Consider the following 22,307-nt stretch of genomic DNA (forward strand, 5'->3'; position numbering starts at 1 on the left):
TTGAATGTTGAACCAGACTTGCACACCTGGGATAGATTTAACTTGGTTGTGGTATATAATTCTTTTTATACTTTTTTGGATTCGCTCTGCTAGTACTTTGTTGAGGATTTTTGTATGTATGTTCACGAGAGATATTGGTCTGTAGTTTTCTTTTGTTGTAATGTCTTTGTCTGGCTTTGGTATCAGGGTAATGCTGGCCTCCTAGAATGAGTTAGGAAGTGTTCCCTCTGCTTCTGTCCTCTGAAAGAGATTGCAGAGAACAGGCAATAATTTCTTCCTTAAATGTTTTTTAGAATTCACCAGTGAATCCATCTGGGCCTGGCACTTTCTGTTTTGGAAGGTTATATTAGCTGTTGATTCAATTTCTTTAATAGACATAGACCAAAACTTATGTTAAAAAAAGAAATTTAGATGTTAACTTGTATAAAATTGGTAAGATTCTAATATTTTTGTCTAATAGAGATACAAAGAATTTTTGTCCTATGGAGATGGAAATGATTTCTGCTCTGTAAAGAAGATATCACTAAAGGTTATAGTTTATTGCTCTGTAGAACATTAATCAGATTTACATCTAATTTAGCAATAATGTAGAATGATTTCAGTATTCTTTTTTCTTACTTTGATATATATACACACACACAAATACATTATTTCTCATATCTTTCTTTGAACCTGCTTTGTTTCCTACTGGTTTCCTCAAGAATGAGTTAAAATAAAAGCTTGACCTGTTTACTCTGTATTTGTATGAGAATTATTTTTTAACATTTTGAAATTATACTTTTGACATTTTATAGGAGTAACTTGGCCAAATATTTCAAATTGCATGTCTAAGAACTGTTCCTAAGGAGATAAGGATGTGCTCCAAGATTTAGCTCTAAGAACATTTATGGATGTGCTGAGTATAATAGTGAACTATCAGAAACAAAGTGTGTAGGGGCTGGCCGGGTGGCACAGCGGTTAAGTTCACGCGTTCCACTTCAGTGTCCGGGGGGTTCACCAGTGGGGATTCTGGGCGCGGACCTACTCATGGCTCATCAAGCCACGCTGAGGCAGCATCCCACATAGAAGAGTTACAACTCTACAACTACGATACACAACTATATACTGGGGCTTTGGGGAGAAAAACGAAAAAGAGGAAGATTGGCAACAGATGTTAGCACAGGGCCAATTTTCCTCAAAAAAAAGAAACAAACAAACAAATGTGCCACATGAGGGGACTCATTAATACCTAAATTTGTTTCAAGAATGGTTGTTTCTGGGTAAGTGGAATTTGTAGATTTTTAAAATTTCTTTTATCTTGTTCTTATTTTTTGGTGACACTTTTGGGAGGAAAACAGAGAAAGCTTGAAGGCCACGATGTCCAGCTGCACTGCTCCTCCATCCTCGCGGACGACTGCTGAGGCATTCAGCCCCTGGCTATCTTCTTCCCCGCTCCAGACGCTGTCTCCATCTCGGGGAAGGTCAGAACCCTTGGGCAGCGCCACCCCGGGGGGCACCCTAGCTTTTGAGTTTCTGAATATGCCACTTCCAGCGACCTTCCTCCCCTCTGTAATTCACTCCAAGGAAATTTAGATCCGGTTTTCATTCAGAACTGTTCGTCTCTGAGGCCTCTGTGATTTTTGCTCTGTTTTGCTTTTAGAAATGCCTTTTTTTTTTTTTATTAAAAGAAGTAACACATGTCTACTGGAAAAATTTTTCAGAAAACACAGAAAGATTCAAACAAGAAAATCAAACACTGCAACGAAGGGCTTACACTCAGCATTTTTGTAACCTTTTAAATTTTTGCCAGAAATAGTTTTTTGTTTGTTTGCTTTGCAAAATTGGATCTTACTATTCATTTTACTTTTATAATCTGCTTTTTGCCACTCCATGATTTATCTTTCCAAGCCAGTAAATACAGATCTACACCACCACTATTACGGCTGAAAAATAGTTTATCGTCTGGCTATAATACTCTTTATCTAACCCAGGGTATCTCTACTGACATTTGAGGCTGGGTAATTCTTGGTTGTGGGGGCTGTGTTGTACATGGTAGGATGGTTAGCAGCATCCCTGCCCTCTACCCACTGGATGCCAGTAGCACCATCCCCCCAGTCATGACAATCAAAACTGTTTCCAGCTATTGCCAACTGTCTCCTGTGGGCAATATTGCCCCCAGTTGAGAACCACCGATATAATCAATCTGCTATTGTTTGACATTTACGTTTATCTACTTTGTCACAATTAAAAACAGTGGTGCTTATAAAGATCCTAACATAAACTCAGCACTTCTTCAAATTACTTCTATAGCTTAAATTCCTAGCAAGGAAGAGTGTATTTTAAACTTTGATGTCTATTCCCAGATTGTCCTCCGGAAAGGTTGTATCAATTTATAATACCATTAAAACCCCAGAAATGTCATTTCCCCAGATCCTCTCCATTTCCAGGTATTGTCAATCTTTTTAATCTTTCTTAGTGATAAGATAAACAAAATATTACCTTGCCATTTTAATTTTTTTTTTAATTTTATTTATTTATGTTTTCCCCCAAAGCCCCAGTAGATAGTTGCATGTCACAGCCGCACATCCTTCTAACTGCTGTATGTGGGACACGGCCTCAGCGTGGCCGGAGAAGCGGTGCGTTGGTGTGCGCCCGGGATCCGAACCCGGGCCGCCAGCAGCAGAGCATGCGCACTTAACCGCTAAGCCACAGGGCCGGCCCATGCCCTTTTAATTTGTAATTCTTTGGTTGCTGACCAGGTAGCTGACTTTTACTGTGTTTATGGCCATTTGTATCACTGCATTTATGAATTGCCTATTATTGTCCCTTGCCCCTTCTTGATTTTGTAAGAGCTATGAATTCCTCCTTCCAGTTTGTAATTTTTCTGGTAACCTTTATGCTGAGTTTTCCTGCACAGAAGGTATACATATTTATATTGTAAATTATCAGCCTTCTCATTATGGTTTACCTGTAGTAGTGTCTTGCTTAGAAAGATCATCTCTGAAGTCTTACACTTCATTTAGTGTTTTCCTCTACTAGGCCAACCTTTTATTCTTCCATATCTTTCCTACTCTAAAACTAAACCTTTCTGATCTCTAGACCAGTGCATACCAAATTTGAATGTACAGAGGAATCATCTGGAAATCTTATTAAAATGCATGTTCTGACTCAGTAGGTTTGGAATGAGACAAGGGGGTCTGCGTTTCCAACAAGCTCCTGGGTGGTGTCAATGCTGCCCCTGGACCACACTTTGATCACTACGTTCTAGACCTTCAGCCCTCAATCCTCTGTCCTCCCTACCCCCGTTCTCTGACTTGCTCTCCCTTGAATTTGCTTCTCTCCCACTAGTGTGAACGCCAAGGGCAGTCCTTTCACCTATACCTCATCCCTTTGTTTTTCTGAAACAACCACCTTGACACTCTCCATCCCAGTGTTGATAGAGCCACCATTGCCTCCAGGCTCCAGCCACAGCACCACTAAAGGAAATCAGATAACTTCCATGCTTCTATTACAAGTGTGTGATTTCTCAAGTCGGATCAGCAAACCCTCACTTTGTTCCTAGTCAGTTCCCTTTCCCATTCCTTATAGTGACTTTGCCTAAATTCAGCTAAGCTCCTAAGCCCCATTCCCCCTCCTTTCAGGCCTCAGTCAGTGAACAACAATGAAAGGAGAACCTCTTCAACCCATCTAGTAGCAGTCACATTATGCATAGGAACTGCTGCATACCTTTTTAAAGAATCCACTCAGAAAACCCAACAGTATCATATTAAGATTTTCCAACTCTTAGAAAATTCTGCTTAAAGATTTATGAGTTAAACTAGATTATTTATGTAATAAACACCTCGCACAGTTCTTGTAATGTGCCTGCGAACATTATTCAGGTAGGTTCAATGACTTCCACTTTACAGACCAGGAAACTGAGGCACAGAGGGATGACACAACCAGAGTCAGAGCAAGGACTGGGATCCAGATCATGTGACACTATAGTCTGAGCTCTTGACCCTCCCACTCTGCTGCCTGGGAATCACAGCCGGCCTCAGGGCTGCAAAGAGCTCAGTTCTACAGTAGCATCCGTTTCTGTAACAAAGAGGGGCCCACAATTACCAGCGGTTCTCAACTCTCAAAGGCAGGTTCCATTCACTTAAGGTACTTTTTAAGCAATATTCTTTCTTGGGCCTCATTGAGAGAAATTTTCTTCAGTCAGTCTAGGTGGGGCCCTGGCACCACTGTTTTTAAACTGTTAAAGAGAAAGGTGATCCCAAATCAGTGGTTTTCAGTATTTTTATAGTCACTGGACCCTCGGCAGGAGTCTCCCAGTTACCCTCACAGGCAATGTGTGACAAGTAAGGTGTGACAAGTAAGGTGTGACAGGCAATGTGTGACAGACAATGTGTGACAGGTAAGGTGTGACAGGTGCGCGCGGTCTTTGCCGCACCACGAACCGCCTCTCCGGTTTCGGTGAAGTCCTTGTTATCCCCGGTGCAAACACAGACCACCCCCTCCTTCCAGAAACAATGCTGGAGCGTTGGATTTACACTAGTGGCTCTGCTTTCTTCCGAGAGATTTCCACTTTTAAATTTAACTCTGATTTAGTCAAATCTCATACACCATATAAATTTGTTGGAAATTTTCCTAGACTCCCCACTTGACGGCAATTAAAACGTGTAGACACACGTCCTTCTTTCCTAAGCCCCTCGCGATGCAGAGCAGGGCTGGGAGCTGCGGCCCCGGGCCCCGGCCGCAGGGCGGGAAGAGCGTCCCAGGCTCCGGGGTCCAGCCCGGTGCGAGCTCGCTGCGGCCGGAGACCCCGCGGCCCCCGCAGCTGCTGCGGCCGGAGACACGAGTGCCCCGCGCGGAGCGCCCCCTACGGGTCAGCGGCCGGAGCCCGGGCCCCGCGAGGACACACTTGCAGGCCGGGCGCCCGCGTTCCCCGCCCCCCCGCGCCCACCTGCCCCGCGCGGCGCCCGCCGGCCCAGGTGCGAGGGAGGCAGACGCGCCCGGCCCGCCCCGCCAGGGGACCCGGCGCCGGAGTGGGCCGGCGGGACGTCAGTCAGGCGGAGGCGGGGCCGGGGGCGGGGCCTCCCCTGGCCGGGATATAAGGTCGGGCCCGCGGGCGGCGAGGTGCGCGGGGCGGGCGGGGTGAGGCTGCGGGGCGCGGGGCGCTGCACAGCTGCTGGGCGGCGGGGAGCGGGGCGCCGACTCCCGAAGGTGTCGCTGCCGGCTCTCCCTCCGGGGAGGCAGGGAGGTCAGTCCCGGAGACCTGGGACCGGGGCGGGGGCCGAGCCGGGGGCGGCCCCTCCGACCTGCGCGCAGCCTGCGCTTACCTCGTCCATCCCGGAACATGGACCGCGCCCGCCTCTGGCTGGGGCTGCTGCTGCCCTTGGTGGCCGCGCTGGACTTCAGGTACCACCACCAGGCAGAGATGGAGGCGTTTCTGAAGGCTGTCGCCCGAAACTACAGTTCCATCACCCACCTGCACAGCATCGGGAAGTCCGTGAGAGGTAGGGCCGGCGCGAGCGCGTCCCCCGCCCGTCCCCGTCCCCGTCCGCGTCCCCCTCGTCGCGCGCCCTCGCGCCCTGGCCCCGCGGTGGGCTGCGCGGGCTCCGAGCCGGGCGGTCCTCGAGTTGTTCCCTCTGGGCCGGGAGTGGCCGGGACACCCGGTTCTGCTGCCGTCTCCGCGGTCGCCCGGCGTCGCTGAGTCCTGCGCGTTCGTGCCGTCCTGTCATTTTGCGTCTTGCAGACCTGGCTTGCCCGGGATGTGTGTTTCAGTTCCTTTTGTGGATGAACTTCTGCCAAGGAAGTCCGTTTATCCATCTCAGGTTTCCCTTCTCGTTGGCTTCTTTAAATACGACTCGGAATGTTAGTATCATTTCAAGTCTCTTTTAAACTAAAACAGTGCTGTTCTGTTGGTGAGATTTCTATGTCATGTATAATTAGCCATAGGGCTTAAAGTTATGCAAAACTGTCATTCCTACAAGTTTCTTTTAATCTTAAACAGTACAGTCCTATTGGTAAGATTTGTGTCATGTATAATTAGCCCTGCAGCTTAAAGTTAGGCAAAAAAGTGGCTCTGATACTAATTAAAGGCGGGTTTTAAAATTATCTATTTGAATAAGACAGTTGCTGGAAAATACATATGTTAGCAGTGATTGCTACTGCTCCTAGCATTTTCACATTTATCATTTAATTGCTTTATTGTTTTAATTTAGAAACTATATATTAAGTTTAAATATATAACTGTATATTATGTAATTCTTATTTTTCTAGATGGGGAATCGTAGAGAAATTAAGTAATTTTGCCCAGGATCACCCAGATAGTGAGTTTTATCACCAGGATTGTGACTCAGATCACTCTACTTCAAGGCTTAGACATTTTGGGGACAAGACAGATAATTTTATCAGATAGTATTATTTTTCAGTCCTCTTTTATTATATTGTTACTCCCAAAGAGCTTACCAGAAAACTTAATGCTTAAATCAAAAGTTTTGTCAAGTTTATGCAATTTGGATCTCAACTCCTTATAAGGTGTGTTCAAACTCTACCTGGATTTTAGCTCTGAGCTTTTGAGCCAATCAGGAGTCTCTTAATTACCATATTCTTAATCATTTTCCCTACAAGATTAAGGTTATGGTTTTTATATTAAAAAAGTAGTATTACATGAATTTGCTTATGTGCAGTGCAAAATAAAAATCCTGGCCTGTGTGTGTAATGGTACCTTTGTGTTTAGGCAACATTGCCAAAGAGTTGATGCCAGAATTACTCTATATTGCTCTATAATCCAAAATTATAGAGGTTGGATGTAGGAGAAATCATATCTTGAATCAGCATTTGGATTCAACCTTTTGAAATCATTTCCCTGTAGGGCTAGAGAAGAGCAATTTAAAAAGATCTAAGAAACTAATTATATTAATAAAGGAAACATAGAACACAACTAGCTTGAGTTGTTGTTCAGTCATCACTTAAACCACAAGATGAGGAGGATGTTGTTAATTTTAAGTACTAAGTGATTTGGTAAGTTTTTATTTTTTTCAAGCACAAAGCGCTTGTGAAAGGAAGTTGGGCACTCTCTTTCTTAATGTGAGCCAGGTATTTTGATCTCTCCTGCATGATATCAGACCACAATAATAATGAAAGCCAGCAGGCTTCTTTTTTTTACCTTGTATGCACTCTTGTGGTTAGTTAAAGGACTGAGGAGTTATCATGTAAAAATAAAATCTGACACTAGTGGTCAAATGTTTGTGTTGAGTATGTTCTGAATAATTACTCAGACTAGGAAAAAATCCCAAATCTGCTACTAGGTTCCAAGTGTTAGGTTCAACTGTGCCCTAGTGACAAGGCGTTGGTTACACAGCATCCCTGCAGGCTAGCATAGGCACGGAAGACGGTGCTCCTCTGATGGCCCTCTTTTCACCAGACAGGCCTCGCCGACCTGCCCTCTGGTATAAGGTAAGTTTGCCTGGCAAACAGGGCTTACCATGTGTTATTTATTTTTCTTTTTTTATTGTGAACGTGGGCAGCCTACTCAGAAGGGAAAGTAATATTCCTACCTCACCAAATGTTTTTTCAGTTTTTGTAAATGCATATCACATATATATTTACATTGCTGTAAACATGGATTCTATTCTGCGTTTTTCCCCAATTTGCATTATTTCATTCCCTATTTCCATTCATTGACCAAGTCTGCAGATGTGGATTGGTTACTATATGGTGTTTTACCACCTTGATGATGTGAATTTTCGTAGTCATTCACCTCTTTGGGGCATCTGTATAGTTTCTTTCTTCTTTTTTTTGGTGAGGAAGATTAGCCCTAAGCTAACCTCTGTGGCTAATCCTCCTCTTTTTCCTGAGGAAGATTGGCCCTGAGCTAACACCTGTGCCCATCTTCCTCTATTTTATATGTGGGACACTGCCACAGCATGGCTTGATGAGCAGTGCCTAGATCCGCACCCGGGATCCAAACATGTGAATCCCTGGCCACTGCAGCAGAGCACAAGAACTTAACCAGTACACCACCGGGCCAGCCCCTGTATAGTTTCTGATGATTTCTGTTAGAAACAGTGATGCTGTAAACCCATTGATACATGTCATGATAATTACCTTCTATTATAATTGGTGATTCTTTTCAGCTTTTTATTTTGAAATGTTTGAAACACACAAAAGTTGAGCATACACATGCCCTTCACGTAGATTCAGCCAGTGTAGACTGACCATATGCAGTTGAGCATTTTGGAGGAAACCCCACTATCCAATGACGTAGTAAGAAAATCTTAGGTGAAACAAGAGAAGCCACTCAAAAAAAGAACTGACACCTGAGTTGAGAAAAACCAGAAAAGGTTCAATGTTCATTGGTTCGTTCATTCACTCCTCCATTCAGTTAAGGGAGCACCTCCCTTTTCCTTTTTCCTCCTAACCTCCTTTGTTGAGCAGGATGGCTGGCACATAATCAGTAATCTCTATGTTTGTTTAATGGATTGAAAATTTGCTGAGCAAAAGCCGTGAGAAGCAAGCAAAGATGTGTGCCATTTGTTCCCTGCCCTCAGGAGCCCCCTTTAAAATAATAATTTATTTATTGTGGATTTCCCCAGCTAGGCTCTCCACACCCCAAAAAATTAGTTCTCAGACCATTTTAAATGAGATTTCCTACCATCTCTATTGTAAGAATCTTGTCTTGCCTCCTGCTAAGTCTAACCTTTATCTGAATAAGGAACCTTGCAAAGGGAAGGGATAGATAATAAAAATCTCTGTTATCAAGTGCATTCCATGTATTAGGTGTTCCAATACATTATTTCAATCTCAGCAACTCAAAGTAGGCATTATCCTTGTTAAAGAACAGGTCAAAGGAGACACAGAGGAGTTAATTAACTTGCTGAAGATCACACAGCTGAGAAATCTTATAGGGAGGATTCAAACCCAGATCCACATATCTGCCAAGCACATCTCTTTAAGGAAGCAGCTGGACACAGATGTGGATGATTACATGGAGAGGGAGGTTGTTGGTGGAGGGTTTCAGAGTCATGGTTTGGGCACATTTGATCTAAAAGTATGGCATCTGCCAAGGATCTGTAGCTGTGTTGTCCAGTAGAGTAGCCGTTAGCCACTTGGCCACTGAGCAGTTGAAATGTGGCTAGACCAAACTGAGATGTGCTGAAAATGACTTGGAAGACTTAATGTTAAAAAAGTAAAATATTCCATTAATAGTATTTTTCTATTGATTACATGTTGAAATGGTAATATTTTAGCAATATAGGTTAAATAAGAAATACTTTAAAATTAATTTCACCTATTTCTTTTTACTTTTGTTAATGTGGTTATGGTTACTAAAACATTTTGAATGACATATATGACTTGCATTGTATTTTGTTTGGGCTGTGCTGATCTAGAGAGAAATTTGTCATTAGTAATTTTTTTCTGAGCACAAAAGGAATTCAAGTTTATTTAGAAAATCTGGAGGATAAAACAAAGCACCAAGAAGAAAATTAAAATCTCACCATCCAAAGGAAACATTCATTAGACTGGAATCACTGTGTGCCCTGTTTTGTACATTGTCCTCCTCCCACTGAGCCAAATATCTTGTCTGTGCAAACACGTTATTTCTAAAACTTGATTTTTAATGCCTGCTTTGTATCTTGTCAGTGGATGTACTATTGTTTATGTAACTTACACCCGGTTGATGGACATTTAGTTTGTTTCTGAACTTTTCCTGTTATAAACAATGCTGTAGTGAACATCTTCGTAGCTAAGACAGCAAAAGTTGTCAGCACAGGCTTTGGAACTGCAGTGCCCAAGTCCAAATTCTAGATCCTCTACTTTGTAGCAGTGTGACCCTGGGTTGTTAGAATAATTCCTGGCACACAGTAAGTGCTACATAAAACAAAAAGGGAATTACTGAGTCTTAAGCAGTTTTACGTATTTGATACATATAACCAAGTTGCCTTCCGGAAAGATTGTATTGATTTATAATTTCACGAGAAATGTATGCTAAGAAAAAAACAACCCTTCTAAATCTTATACGAGTCATCAATCAGTACTGGCATTAGTCGTTTGAAAGATTACTGCAGTATTTGTCAAAGGGTACAAAGTTTCAGTTATACAAGATGAATACGTCCTAGAGACCAGCTGTATAGCATAGTGCCTGCAGTTGACAGTACTGTATTGTATACTTAAAAATTTGTTAGGAGGGTAGATCTTATCTTGTGTTCTAATAATAATAATGAAAGATTACTGTAGTATCAATTTTTCATTGTTGTGTTTAAAGTATAAGGGAGAATTTCTTTCTTGTGCTTTTTCCCCAAGAACTCTCACCTTCACATATTCATTCAACAGATTTATTGAATTCTGCCAGGAATCTTCATACCATCTCAGATGCGCAAAAATCCCCCTGGAATTGGCTTAGATTCCTACCCCAAAGAGAGACACAGATCTCTCACTGTCTACTGCCCTTTACTGGGCAGATTTGGGCTGGGATTTGCCCTCAGAAAAGAACATTGTGAATAAAATTTTGCCACGACATTTGCTTTTCTGTCACACTCTGTTTATTTCTCAAGTGTGATTGTAAAGCCAGTTTGCCTGAATAAAATGTTCTTTGTGATGTAAATATCGACATATTGAGGCCTAAATATCAATAAAACCCCTAAAATCTAGGAATTTTGGCCATAATACACGTTTGTGATTTAAAGTTAGTACATCGGTTTAGGAAGCCTTTCTCCTTCTTTAACTTGAAATGCCAAGTCCTTTTCTGGAACATCTTGCAGATATCAGCCTTGTTTTATAACCATTCCGAGTTTCTTCACGACACTGCCTTTTGTTTCTTGTAAGGAAACGATTTAGATTTCCCCTATGTTTGTAGTGTAATATTTTAAAAGAGGAAATTGAGACAGAGAATATCCAAAAAGTGACACAGAATTTTACTCTGCTTCTTATATCTAGTAACCATTTTTATTCCAAATCTCAAATATGTGTAAACAGCAATACTCTAGGAGCAAGTGGCGTGTGAAACTTTTAAAAAATAATAATGACCGGCAACATCATGTGAGTTTTACTATTTGCCTGGCACCTTACATATACATTTCACTTCATCATTCTAACAATGGTATGAAATACCATTATCATCCCCCAATGTACATGTGAAGAGTTGAGATTAAGTGAGCTGTCCCTTGTTAGTGAATGACAGAGGGGTGACTGGAACCAGTCTGTCTTGTGTCGAATAGTGGACCTACACACCTCTTTGCTGTAGAGAAGTTTCTCCAGTTACCTTTCTGTTCTCGTCCCTTCCCCCTTCACCCACCCCTCCTGCCCCTGACCCCTGTGATTCTGAAAAAGTTGACAGGCATCCTCTGTCATTCCAGAAAAGGTCTGTATTAAGTGTTTTTATGTGCTGAGTGATCTGTGGAATTCCTTGATTCCTTTTTGGTATTCACAGTTTCATCCAAAGCAGCTTGAATTTTGGAATAGACCTAAATTTTTTTTTTCTGTATGCCAGAACTCTGATGATGAGGCAGAATGAGAAGGCTGAGATGCTGGTTTGCACACTTAGGGCACACCCACCTGCCAACTCAGGAGTCAGAACAGTGGTTCTCGGTCAGAGCAGTACTGCCCCCTAAGGGGAGTTTTGGAAAATGAGGGGAGATTTAGGCCATAACTCCTAAGTCCTGGGGGGGACCCTCCTGATGCCTCCTCCTGATCTTGTCAGTGATGCACAGAATCGTCACACATAGTGAAAAGTTGTCCCCGCACTTCCCAGGCCCTCCATAGGTGAAAGGCCACGTCACGGTGATCTGAGCCTAAAATCAGACTGTTTTATGTACAAACACAAAATACCTTTTCCCACAATTTTAATACTCACTGAACTTTCCAGGAATGCAACTGTAGGTAAATTGAGGGAAAATTCGGTTTTGTCGTTCTCTGAACTTGATTGAGAGATGTTTCGTGTTCATAAAATCCTGGCCCCCATTCCCACACAGCTGAATCAGCCTGCTTTTGTGCTATAACTCTCAAGGGTGAGTACGAGCATCTGAATTCTCAGTGTGTCTTTTAGAGGAGCATGCCCAAGTATTTACAAACCGATAGTGGATTTTATTATAAATCGCTTTCCTTTTTTCTCTTTTATATGCGGTTTGAACATTACATTGATCTTTTTGAAATTGTGTATGTAAATATGTTATATTTTCTGTGAATTTTATGACAGCATGGTAAAGGAGGGGTTGCAAAATACTGGACATGAGAAAAGAGGCATGGACTGAGAGAGTTAGGAACCACTGGTCTAAAATCACAGACATGGCGCTGATAAGGACCGGCTTCAAGTATATGTAGCCAGCAGCCAAAAGGTGTTTGGTTTCTGTTCTTAATCAGTGAACAAGTGTGTCTGGAGGTAACACTGGTGACAGCAGAATCTGGAGTTGAGAGGCGATAACTGCCAGTAGCCCTGTTTCCTCCTGTCAGTTTGTGTACTTAGCATGTCCCTTTCTCTGAGAGCACAGAGTAAGAAAGTAAGATAAAAAGAATCTTAAAGTAAAAGGTTTTAAAAAGATTGTATCGAATACCAACATGCATTTGGGTTAGGGAAGGGAGATTAAGTCAGATCTTCCTATCTAGTGACTGAAAACCACTGGTATTCTTCCCAGCTCCGCGGCGGCTCAGTGTCATGCAGTTAGTAGTTTGCTGAGAGATCAGGAAGTCCTAATTTGAGTTTGTGTTAAAATAAGACAGACACGAGTTGCACATTAAAAATGTTTCTCACCTCTGTTTTGTGAGCATTGCTGCATGTCAGATGTTTAAAGTACAGATTTTCTGGTCTGTGCCCTTTCACGTACATAGCGTCGTCAAAGTCAACTAGAGGGCTTAGAGTCCTCTGCGTCAGAAAGTGCCACCAACTTCAAACAAGTCGGCTTCAGACTGCTCCGCAGACTTATTACGAACTTACCCGGAGCTGAAGATAATGGCCTTCCTGGTGGGGTAACAGGCATTAACGATAGTGCTTACGTATTCGGAGGGTTTGCCCTGTCAGAGTTCAGTACTAGGAACCAGCTCAGTAACCCTTCCGTTGTTTTAAATAAAGAGCTTTCAATTAATTGCTTTCCCAGTTTTTTAATTTCTCTGAGAGGAATCTCTCTGAGGAAACAAGAACCATACTTAGGGAGCACAGCTGAAGTCACGTGAACTGACGGTTATCCAAATGCATGCCTAACGCCTTTCCGACAAAGTGCATAGGTGTATTATGAGGACACTCAGGTGAAATTGAGCACAGTGTCACATTTGTAGAGCAGGAATGGATGTTAGAGACCATTTGATCATTTATTCAGTTAATTGAGGCTTAGTTCAAAATCTTACCTCCTCCTGGAAGCCTTTTTCTAGTCCCCTGGGCAGAGTTAGAATCTCCCTGTGCTCCTCTTCCAGAGCATGCAGTAGCTCTATCTGTGTTACAGCTGGAGGGCAGGGAGAGGCTTTGCTCATCTTTGTGTCCTGGGCTCCAACATGTGCTTCTTTTCTGCGACAGGCGCTCTAGGGTGAAAGCGGGAGTTTTTCCGTGCACAGTAGATGAAACAGGAGTGTGAAAACACTTGTGTACAGTATACTGTAGAGCATGTTAGTGTGTTGTATAAGTATACAGGGTGTATATTTTGTATATACTTTTATATAGTCACATATATGTAACTATGTATATAACGTTATATAGTTACTTACATTGTATGTAGTAAGTACTTCAGTCTCTCAAGAAAATGAAATTGTTTTCTTACAATATAACCTTTTTTGCTAAAACTATTGTATGGTAAGTAGGGTGATGACTCGGAGAGGCGGAGTTGCAGGGCCTCATGATGCCCCAGCTCAGGGTAAGTCCCTGGAGTGTGGGAGGAGGCGGGGGAAGTTAGTGTCCTTCAGGTGGTAAAGAGCGTAGTTTAATTATTCATTGAGGCGCGTAAAGTGGTTCTGTCCCCCCTCCCCGTGGACCCCCCGAACAATACCCAAACATGTATTAAGAGAAGAGAGAGTAAATATGGGAGCTACACACCCCTCCATGAAGAGTTTAAGTAAATATCCCCAGTTTTATTTGAACAGTGCAAGAATAACTCAAGTGTCTATTGGAGAAGGTGAAAAGTGAGAGAAAAGGATCATGTGGTGAAGCCTTCCCCCATCCTCCCAAAAAAGTTAAGCAGAGATTTGAAACCCCTCAACTTTAAGTGTCTTTTTTCCCTCTGTGCTCAGGAATGTCGTACAGATTTAAGGTGAAGGCAGCCGACATGTGTAATTATTCTTTCTGTGAGTGGCTCAGAAAGGCACCGGTTTGGGAAATACCCAGGTGGATGGACTGTTGAAGGTGTCTTCACTTTAATTTTTAGTCCCTATTAAATATCCATTCCTTTGCCCATTGTTGGTAACTCAGTGGAGCCCACCCATTAACATTCTTTTACGGGGGGTACTCTCGTGAAGTGTAGACTCCTGGGGACAAGTGGGGAGCACAGGTCATTTAACATGTGGCAATTTCACAGGAGTTTTCCCATTATTTTTTAATTATAAAGATTTATTGACACCTTAACAATAATACCAGATGCACGTGGAGTTAAATTTCAGACAAAGGTTGCTCAATTGGGGAATACATTTTGGTTTTTTCTGTTCCTCTTAGGCACTCAGATAAATAGTATTACTGTACTAGTGATAACCTAGAGACAGGCCTACCTGGTGTGTCGTTTGTTACTGGTGAGTTCCTTTCTCAATGTGGAAATACCACATTCTAGCCTTAACAAATGTTTAGTTGGACTTGGTCATCTTTTGAGTTTCAAGAACATGTGCTTCTAAATGTACAAAATGTGTTTTCAGACTCTACAGCATACACTAGTTCAGAGTGCAGAGGCAGGTGGCAGGTGCAAAGGCCCTGAGGCAGAAAGGGTTCTACTGTATTCTAAGAATAGAAACAAGACTAGTGAGCAGGAGCACAGGGGCAAGGGGAGAGTGGTACTGGATTAAGGTGGAGATATGTGCAGGGGACAGTGCACGGAGGCCTCATAGGACGATTCAAACATGGATAATTTGAATTCTGTTCTGAGAATAATGGGAAACCATTGAAAGCTGTTAAGCAGAATGATGTAATCTTATGTAGGTTTGAAAAAAGATAACTTTGGCTACTGAATAGTGAATTAATTCAAAAGGGGCAAGTATGGAAGCAGGGAAAATAATCCAACTATGATAATCCAGGCAGATGTTGCCGATGGTGATTTGGATTAAGATGCTATACAGTCCTGCATTGCTTAACAATGGGGACACATTTTGAGAAATGCATCGTCAGGTGATTTCGTAGTTGTGTTAACATCATAGAGTGCACTTACACAGACCTAGATGGTACAGCCTACTACACACCTTGGCCATATGGTACTAATCTGATGGGACCCCCATCGCATATGTGGTCCATTGTTGACTGAAACATCGTTATGCTGTGCAGGACTATATTAGAAATGGGGAGAAGTGGAGGGATTAGAGATTTGTTTTGGAAATAAAACTGACAATATTTGTTAGTGGATTGGAAGGAGAGTGGGCAGAGGTCAGGAAGAAATTAAAAATCCAGGATGACCTTTAGATTTTATGCTTAGGCAACGGAGTGTATGAGGAGTTATTTACCAAGATGGGAGAACCTAGAAGAGGACAAGTTTGGGGTGAAATCAAGAGCTCTGATTTAGGCAGTTTTGTATAAGTTTGAAATCCTTGGTGGACATCCAGTGAGATATCGACAGCTGGGTGTGTATGTGGAGTTCAGGGGAGAGGTTTGACTATGGAAAGAAACTTGAGAGCCATCAACGTACAGATAGTATTGAAACCCATGGGACTAATAAAATAATCGAACGAGAGAGGAGGTGAAGAAGAGGCCAGCACAGAGCCGTAGGACCCTCCAACATGTGGAGTCTAGTAGAGAGAGAAGCCGGCGAAAGAGATGGGCAGAAAATCAGCCATGAGGTGGAAGGAGAACAAAGAATGGGGTCACAGACATCAAGGAAGGACGGCACTTCCAGAAGGAGGCTGTTCCGGGGTCCTAGGACCACCTAGGGAATTATTGGCAGGACTCATGACTCAACATCAAGTCTTGTTCACAGCTAAGACTTATTAGCAAAGGATGCGGTGCGGGAACGGCAGGATAACAATAGACACAGGCCAACTAGAGGTCAGTGCAGGCTTGTCCTCCCGCTCTGAGGATCCCGCAGGAGCGTTCTTCTCTCCGCTGTGAACTGTACCTCCGCCCAGGGAAACCGGCTGGAGTCCTGGCGGTCCAGACTTCTTCCAGGGAGCTGGGCACAGAGCTCTGTGGGTGCAGACCCACACTGGGTACCAGGTGCACCGTCGTGAGTCTTTATGTTTACTTTAAACATTGCTTTCAGCTTGGTACGTCCTGACCCACTGACTGGGAGGTACAAAATAACATCATCAATTAGTGAACATTTCAGAAGTTTAGCGCTCAGAGTTTGGTTCAGGGTCAGTACCGTGACTGCAGGTGTTCTCAGAGATAAGCAAGAAGTGAGTAAAACAGACCAGCTGTGTTAACTCTTTCTTGGCTGAGGTCGTGGTTGACCACACTGAATTGCTGCTGTAAGTGAAAACGAAGAGCCGTAAAGTGATGTGTCCCCAAGTCTGGTTAGTTAAATTCCATTGTTCTCCAGACGGTTCATTCAATTTGTTCAGCAAACATTTATGGAATGCCTAATATAGTTTGTGGCATGTGCTAGCACAGGAATGTAGAGGTAAAGAAGTTAGACGTGGTCCTGCCCTGATGAAGGCGACAGTCTGAGGGGTAGGTGGGATGGAAGAGACATCAGTAAATACAAATGTGATCAGCCCTGTGGGAGCATGCAGCGGGGGACTCACCGTGGCCGAGACCTGAAGGATCAAGAGAAGTCAGCAGGGTGGAAGGGGGAAGGAAGGCAGTAAACAGCGCATTCAGAGGCCTGGTAGTGAAGGAGCATAGTGACCTTGAGAAACCACAGAAGTTCCTTGTGGCTGGAGAGAGAGAAGGGGAGAGAGGAGGCAGGGTGGGCAGGTCGTGGGAGACCTTGTACACCTCATTAGACACCTCTTACTTCATCCAAGGGTAGTCGTAATCATCCTAGGGATTCATGCCCGATAGGAAAATGACAGATGTGTGCTCTTTTTTTTTTTTTTTTAAAGATTTATTTATTTATTTATTTATTTTTTCCCCCAAAGCCCCAGTAGATAGTCGTATGTCATAGCTGCACATCCTTCTAGTTGCTGTATGTGGGACTCAGCCTCAGGATGGACGGAGAAGTGGTGCCTCGGTGCGCGCCTGGGATCCGAACCCGGGCCGCCAGCATCGGAGCACGCGCACTTAACCACCAAGCCACGGGGCCGGCCCAGATGTGTGCTCTTGATTGGAAAGTTTCTGATAGTTTTACAAGTCATTTTGTATTACAATAACGATTCCCTTTAAGAAATATGGTAGAACACCCATTTCTGGAATGAAAAAAAAACGGAAAATACAAACACCAGGGTGAGTAAACCAGAGCACCAAGAAAATGTGATATTAAATCTGTAAAAATAATAACAGTTCCTAAGAACTACCAATGTGTAGAGTTCTAATTTAAATACTGTAATTGGATCAGATTGTTCGCTTAAACCTTAAAGATAATTTATTTTTACCAATAGAATGTATTAGAAACATTTCAATAGTGTATTACACATAGTGTCTTTTCTCTTTGCCCTCACAGAGCATAGATTTTTTAACCAGCAGTTTTGGAGACAAATTCTGTGTATGCCAAACTTATACAGAAACTGATAAATATTAATTAAATCTAGAATTCAAAGAGAAATGCCAGAGTTATTTAGGAACAGAAATTTTATTTTTTTTCCGGCTGTATTGAGGTATAAGTGGCATATTAACATTGTGTAAGTTTAAAGTGTGCAACGTGATGATTTCATGCACATGCACGTTGTACAATGATTACTGTAATAAGGTTAGTTAACGTCCTTCACCTCACATGATTACTATTTTGTTGTGGTGGTGATGGTGGTGAGAACACTTAAGATCTGCTCTTTTGAGCCAGCCCCGATGATCTGGTGGTTCAAGTTCGGCGCTTTCACGGCTTCAGCGGCCTGAGTTTGTTTCCCGGTCGTGGAACCACACCACCCGTCTGTCAGTAGCCATGCTGTGGCCGTGGCTCACATGGAAGAACTGGAACAACTTACAGCTAGGGTATACAACCATGCACTGGGGCTTTGGGGAGAAGGGGAAAAAAGATCTCTTTTAGCAACTTTCAGTGTGTAATACAGTATTGTTAACTGTAGCCACTCTGCTGTACATTAGATCCTCAGAACTTATTCATCTTATAACTGGGAGTTTGTACGCTCTGACCAACGTCTTCCCATTTCCCCTATCCCTCAGTTCCTGGCGACCACCATCTACTCTGTTTCTATGAGTTCAGCTTTTTTAGATTCCATATGTAAGTGAGATCATACAGTATTTGTCTTTCTCTGTCTGACTTATTTCACTTAGCCTAATGCCCTCAAGGTCCATCCATGTTGTAAATGGCAGGATTTCCTTCTTTTTTATGGCTGAATAATGATAGTCCATTATATATACCGTCATATGCAACATAACAATGTGTTGGTCAACAATGGACCACATATATGATGGTGGTCCCATAAGATTAGTACCATACAGCCTAGGTATGTAGTAGGCTGTACCATCTAGGTTTGTGTAAGTGTACTCTATGAAGTTCGCACAATGACAACATTGCCTAAGGATGCATTTCTCAGAACGTGTCCCCATCATTAAGTGATGCATGACTGTGTGTGTGTCTATATACATATATATATATATATATATATATATCATGTTTTCTTCATCCATTCATCCACCTATGGACACTCAGGTTGTTTCCATCTTGGCTAATGTAAATAACCCTGCAATGAACATGGGGGTGCAGATATCTCTTGGAGATAGTAATTTCATTTTCCTCAGATAAATACCCAGAAGTGGGTTGCTGGATCATATGGTATTTCTATTTTTAATTTTTTGAGGAGCCTCCATACTGTTTTCCATAGTGGCTGCACCAGTTTATGTCCCCACCAACAGTGCACAAGATAGAAACAGATACTTTCTATTTTAAAATAATTTGGGGATGTTGTTGTTATGAAATACAACCATCTGTATTTTCAGGTGGAATGAGAGGGAACTTAATCTTGGTCTCATTCTCTAGTAGGCTGTTCACTGGGAGCAGTGGGGACGGGCACGTGAAGGAAATGGACTGCTGTCTGTCAGGAAGCTGTTCTGTGCTGGGCCCTTCAACGTGTCCCTCATCTGAGCTGTATAAAAACTCCGTGATGAGTGATTTACATTCCATTTTAGAGCTGAGAACAAATTTCATAGATGAAGAAATTGGTGGTCCAGAATTATATGTTGGTAACTGATAGATTTGGGTCCTTGACCCAGGTTTGTCTTTTACTAATTCATTTGTGTGTTGGTTTAGTGAGTATTGATTGAGCTCCTGTTGTTGACTAGAGCCTGTGTGGGAGGACACGAGGAAGAGCAAGACCTGGGCCTTCCTCTTCAGGGACTGGGCCTGGGGGCCTTACACCGGCACCTTGGTGGGAAAGCACGGCAGGGGCTGCGAACTTCCAAAGGCCTGGCCCCCGGGTGCTTGGTACAGTCGAGGAAGGCTCATCGGGGGGTCGATACTGAACGAAGTTCGAATGTTACAGGCTGACGGTGAGGAGAGGAATTCAGGTAAAGTGAATGGAAAGCAGACCGGACCCCGAGGGGCATGGTGGGGTCATGGTGGGGTCGTGGTGGGGTCATGCTGCGGGAAGGGCGGAGCCCTGTGTGCTGAGGACACTGGACCACCCTGTACATACAGCCAAAGATAGAGATTTGATGGTGATTTCTCATGTCTCTGAGTGTCTTAGTTTGTGCTCACTGGAAAATCCAAAGTTTTAGAAGTATTTCGTCATTATGGAGTTTGTTTTTCTGTCTGGAAGCAGATTGTTCAAAGAACAGTGATGAATAGGGAAAATATTTTGACTCACGTAACTCTTCACTGAAATTGCGGTATTTGTAGTCCCAAGGGAACTGTGTGTCCTCAGGACATTCTGTTCTCCATCCCTGGGAAAATATGTTAAAAAAGGAATAAGACGGGTATTTGAGGGTTAGTGATAAAGTTGCATACTTTATTGGATGCTGACTAACTCGCTGCTTTCATGCATTAAGTCCTGACATCAGTCTGGGAACGAGGTAGCATCCTCTCTCTTTCACAGACGGGACACCGAGGCTTGGGGAGAAGGTGACTTGCCCGAATCAACTCAGCTGGTTGGTGGCAGAGCTGGGGATTCAAACCCAGGTCTGTCAGGATTCAAAGCCCCAGTGCTTCCAGTTTTCAGATGGTCTCGAGGGCTTGGAGGCTTCTGTCGAGGTGACTTGGGGTGCTTCAGTGGGTATGGAGATAGAGACAGGTTGGGGTCCTCTTCCTTAAACCAGAGCCACTTGGCTTTAACTTTTTACATTGGATTCTCACAGAAGATTTTGTTGGAACAAAGGTTCCGCGACCGGGTGGGCAGTGTGGAAAGCACTGCGCTGTCTGTGGTACCTTTGCAAGAGGAGACTGAGGATGTGCCACAGGCAGGGCAGGGTGCTGGACTCGCAGGCGAGTGCCCGGAGGTATTGGTCCCTGCCCTTTGGAACGTGGTGTTCTAGTGGGACCTGCATTCATGACGCTTTACAGAGGTTCAGAGCCCTCTGAAACAGGTCAAAACAAGATTATATCTGTTGGAAAACATTGGATATATTCTGTATATCCTGGCTGACCATCTGTGTGTCGGGTTAGCAAAAGATCTCCCTCTTTCTGAGTGTGTGAGGAAGATTGGCCCTGAGCTAACATCCATGCCCATCTTCCTCTAGTTTATATGGCACGCCGCCACAGCATGGCTTGATGAGCAGTGCATAAGTCCACACCTGGGATCTGAACCCGTGAACCCCAGGCGCCCAAAGCAGAGCACGCGAACTTAACCGCTACGCCACCGGGCCGGCCCCAAAAGATCTTGCTCTTGACCCTCCCCACGCCTACATCCTTGCTATGCTCTGGGCATATCAGTCTCCCTAAATATCTCAAAATGCTCAGAAACACTTACCCACCTCTACTGATTTGCCTGGGCTCCGTCCTCACACCTGAGATTCAGTCTTAGACAGACTCCATTGATGGACAGGGTGGAACAGGAGGGTGGGGAGCGTAGGGGCAGAATCTGGCCATCAGGAGCTTTGGGTTTCCCAGTGAGCACAGACTGAGATGCCTTAGATGCTAAGGCTGCAGGACCCCTGGGGAAGACTATCCATAAGACATCAAGCCACGCGATGGGTGGGACAGAGCCCACTCCGCATCCGTCATGTCAGGGAGGGGAAGATGGCAGTGCAAGATGGGGACGCTTGAGCTGCTCTGACCAGTCTCAGCTCCTCCTGGGCGTCCCGGGAACGAGCTGGGTGAGTCAGGCAAGTCACTGTGTCATTCCTTGCCACTCGGATCCCTCTCGCTAGAGGGGGAAAGCTTTTCCCTGTGTGTTAGAGGTGGAGATAGAAGTAAATTAGGGAAGGAAAACAAAATGACCTTTTCCACTGGGTGCGTTAACAGAATCACAGGCTGCCAGACACTGAGGCTGGACTATATTTCCTCTGAGGGACATATGAGCTGTGGTCCTATGAGAAAGCATTCAGTTTTGAGGTGGCAGCTCTGGGGAAATAGGGGAACCTAGTGGAATGAGTGCTGCCCAGGATGGGAAGGTACCTCTCTGCATTGGAGTTCCAAAACGTCTCAGACTCACAGGTGTCACGGCATGATCTTAGAGGTCGTGAGTGACCAATGAGAGTTTAATAATGCCTTTGCCTATATTCACTCTTTATATATAAATATTCACCCTTTAAAGCAAGTAATCATCTGGCAGTCATTTAAATAATAGGTTTTTAAATTAGGCGATAGGGTGAAAATTGAGTGTTTAGCAAAATAATCATAATTTTTAAAATCTTGGTAAGGAAGAGATCTTGGTATTGTGTATTGAAAGTGGGGAGCTGTCAGAATAGGGGCAGATACCATGTGTAGACCCACACTCGTAACTACACAGACATTTCTAAACAGTGATAAGACCCTTGGATAGTGGTTAAGATCACAGACCCTAAAGAGTGCAGATTGCCTATTCAAATCCTGGTTCTGCTCCTCAGTAATTGTCATCTTGTACACATTTCTTCCCCTCTGTGGGCCGAGTTCCTCTTCGGTGAAATGGAAATAATGGTATCTACCTCAGAGGCAGTTGAGAGGGTTAAATAAGTTAATGGTGTTAAGTCCTCAGAATGTGAT

At 43.6% G+C, this 22,307-nt stretch overlaps 1 protein-coding gene across 1 annotated transcript in view; it reads left to right on the forward strand.

Annotated features, from left to right (window-relative positions):
* The first annotated feature begins 5,170 nt into the window (after positions 1 to 5,170).
* CPM (carboxypeptidase M) overlaps positions 5,171 to 22,307 on the forward strand; it is a 78,669-nt gene continuing 61,532 nt past the window's right edge. Inside the window, exon 1 of the mRNA XM_004429396.3 lies at positions 5,171 to 5,480. Within this exon, the coding sequence (XP_004429453.1) occupies positions 5,321 to 5,480 (160 nt within the window). The 5' untranslated portion in view covers positions 5,171 to 5,320. The remainder of the gene's footprint in view (positions 5,481 to 22,307) is intronic.

This window comes from Ceratotherium simum, chromosome 17, assembly GCF_057802395.1.
Source record: "Ceratotherium simum simum isolate JZ-2026a chromosome 17, ASM5780239v1, whole genome shotgun sequence".
NCBI lineage: Eukaryota > Metazoa > Chordata > Mammalia > Perissodactyla > Rhinocerotidae > Ceratotherium > Ceratotherium simum.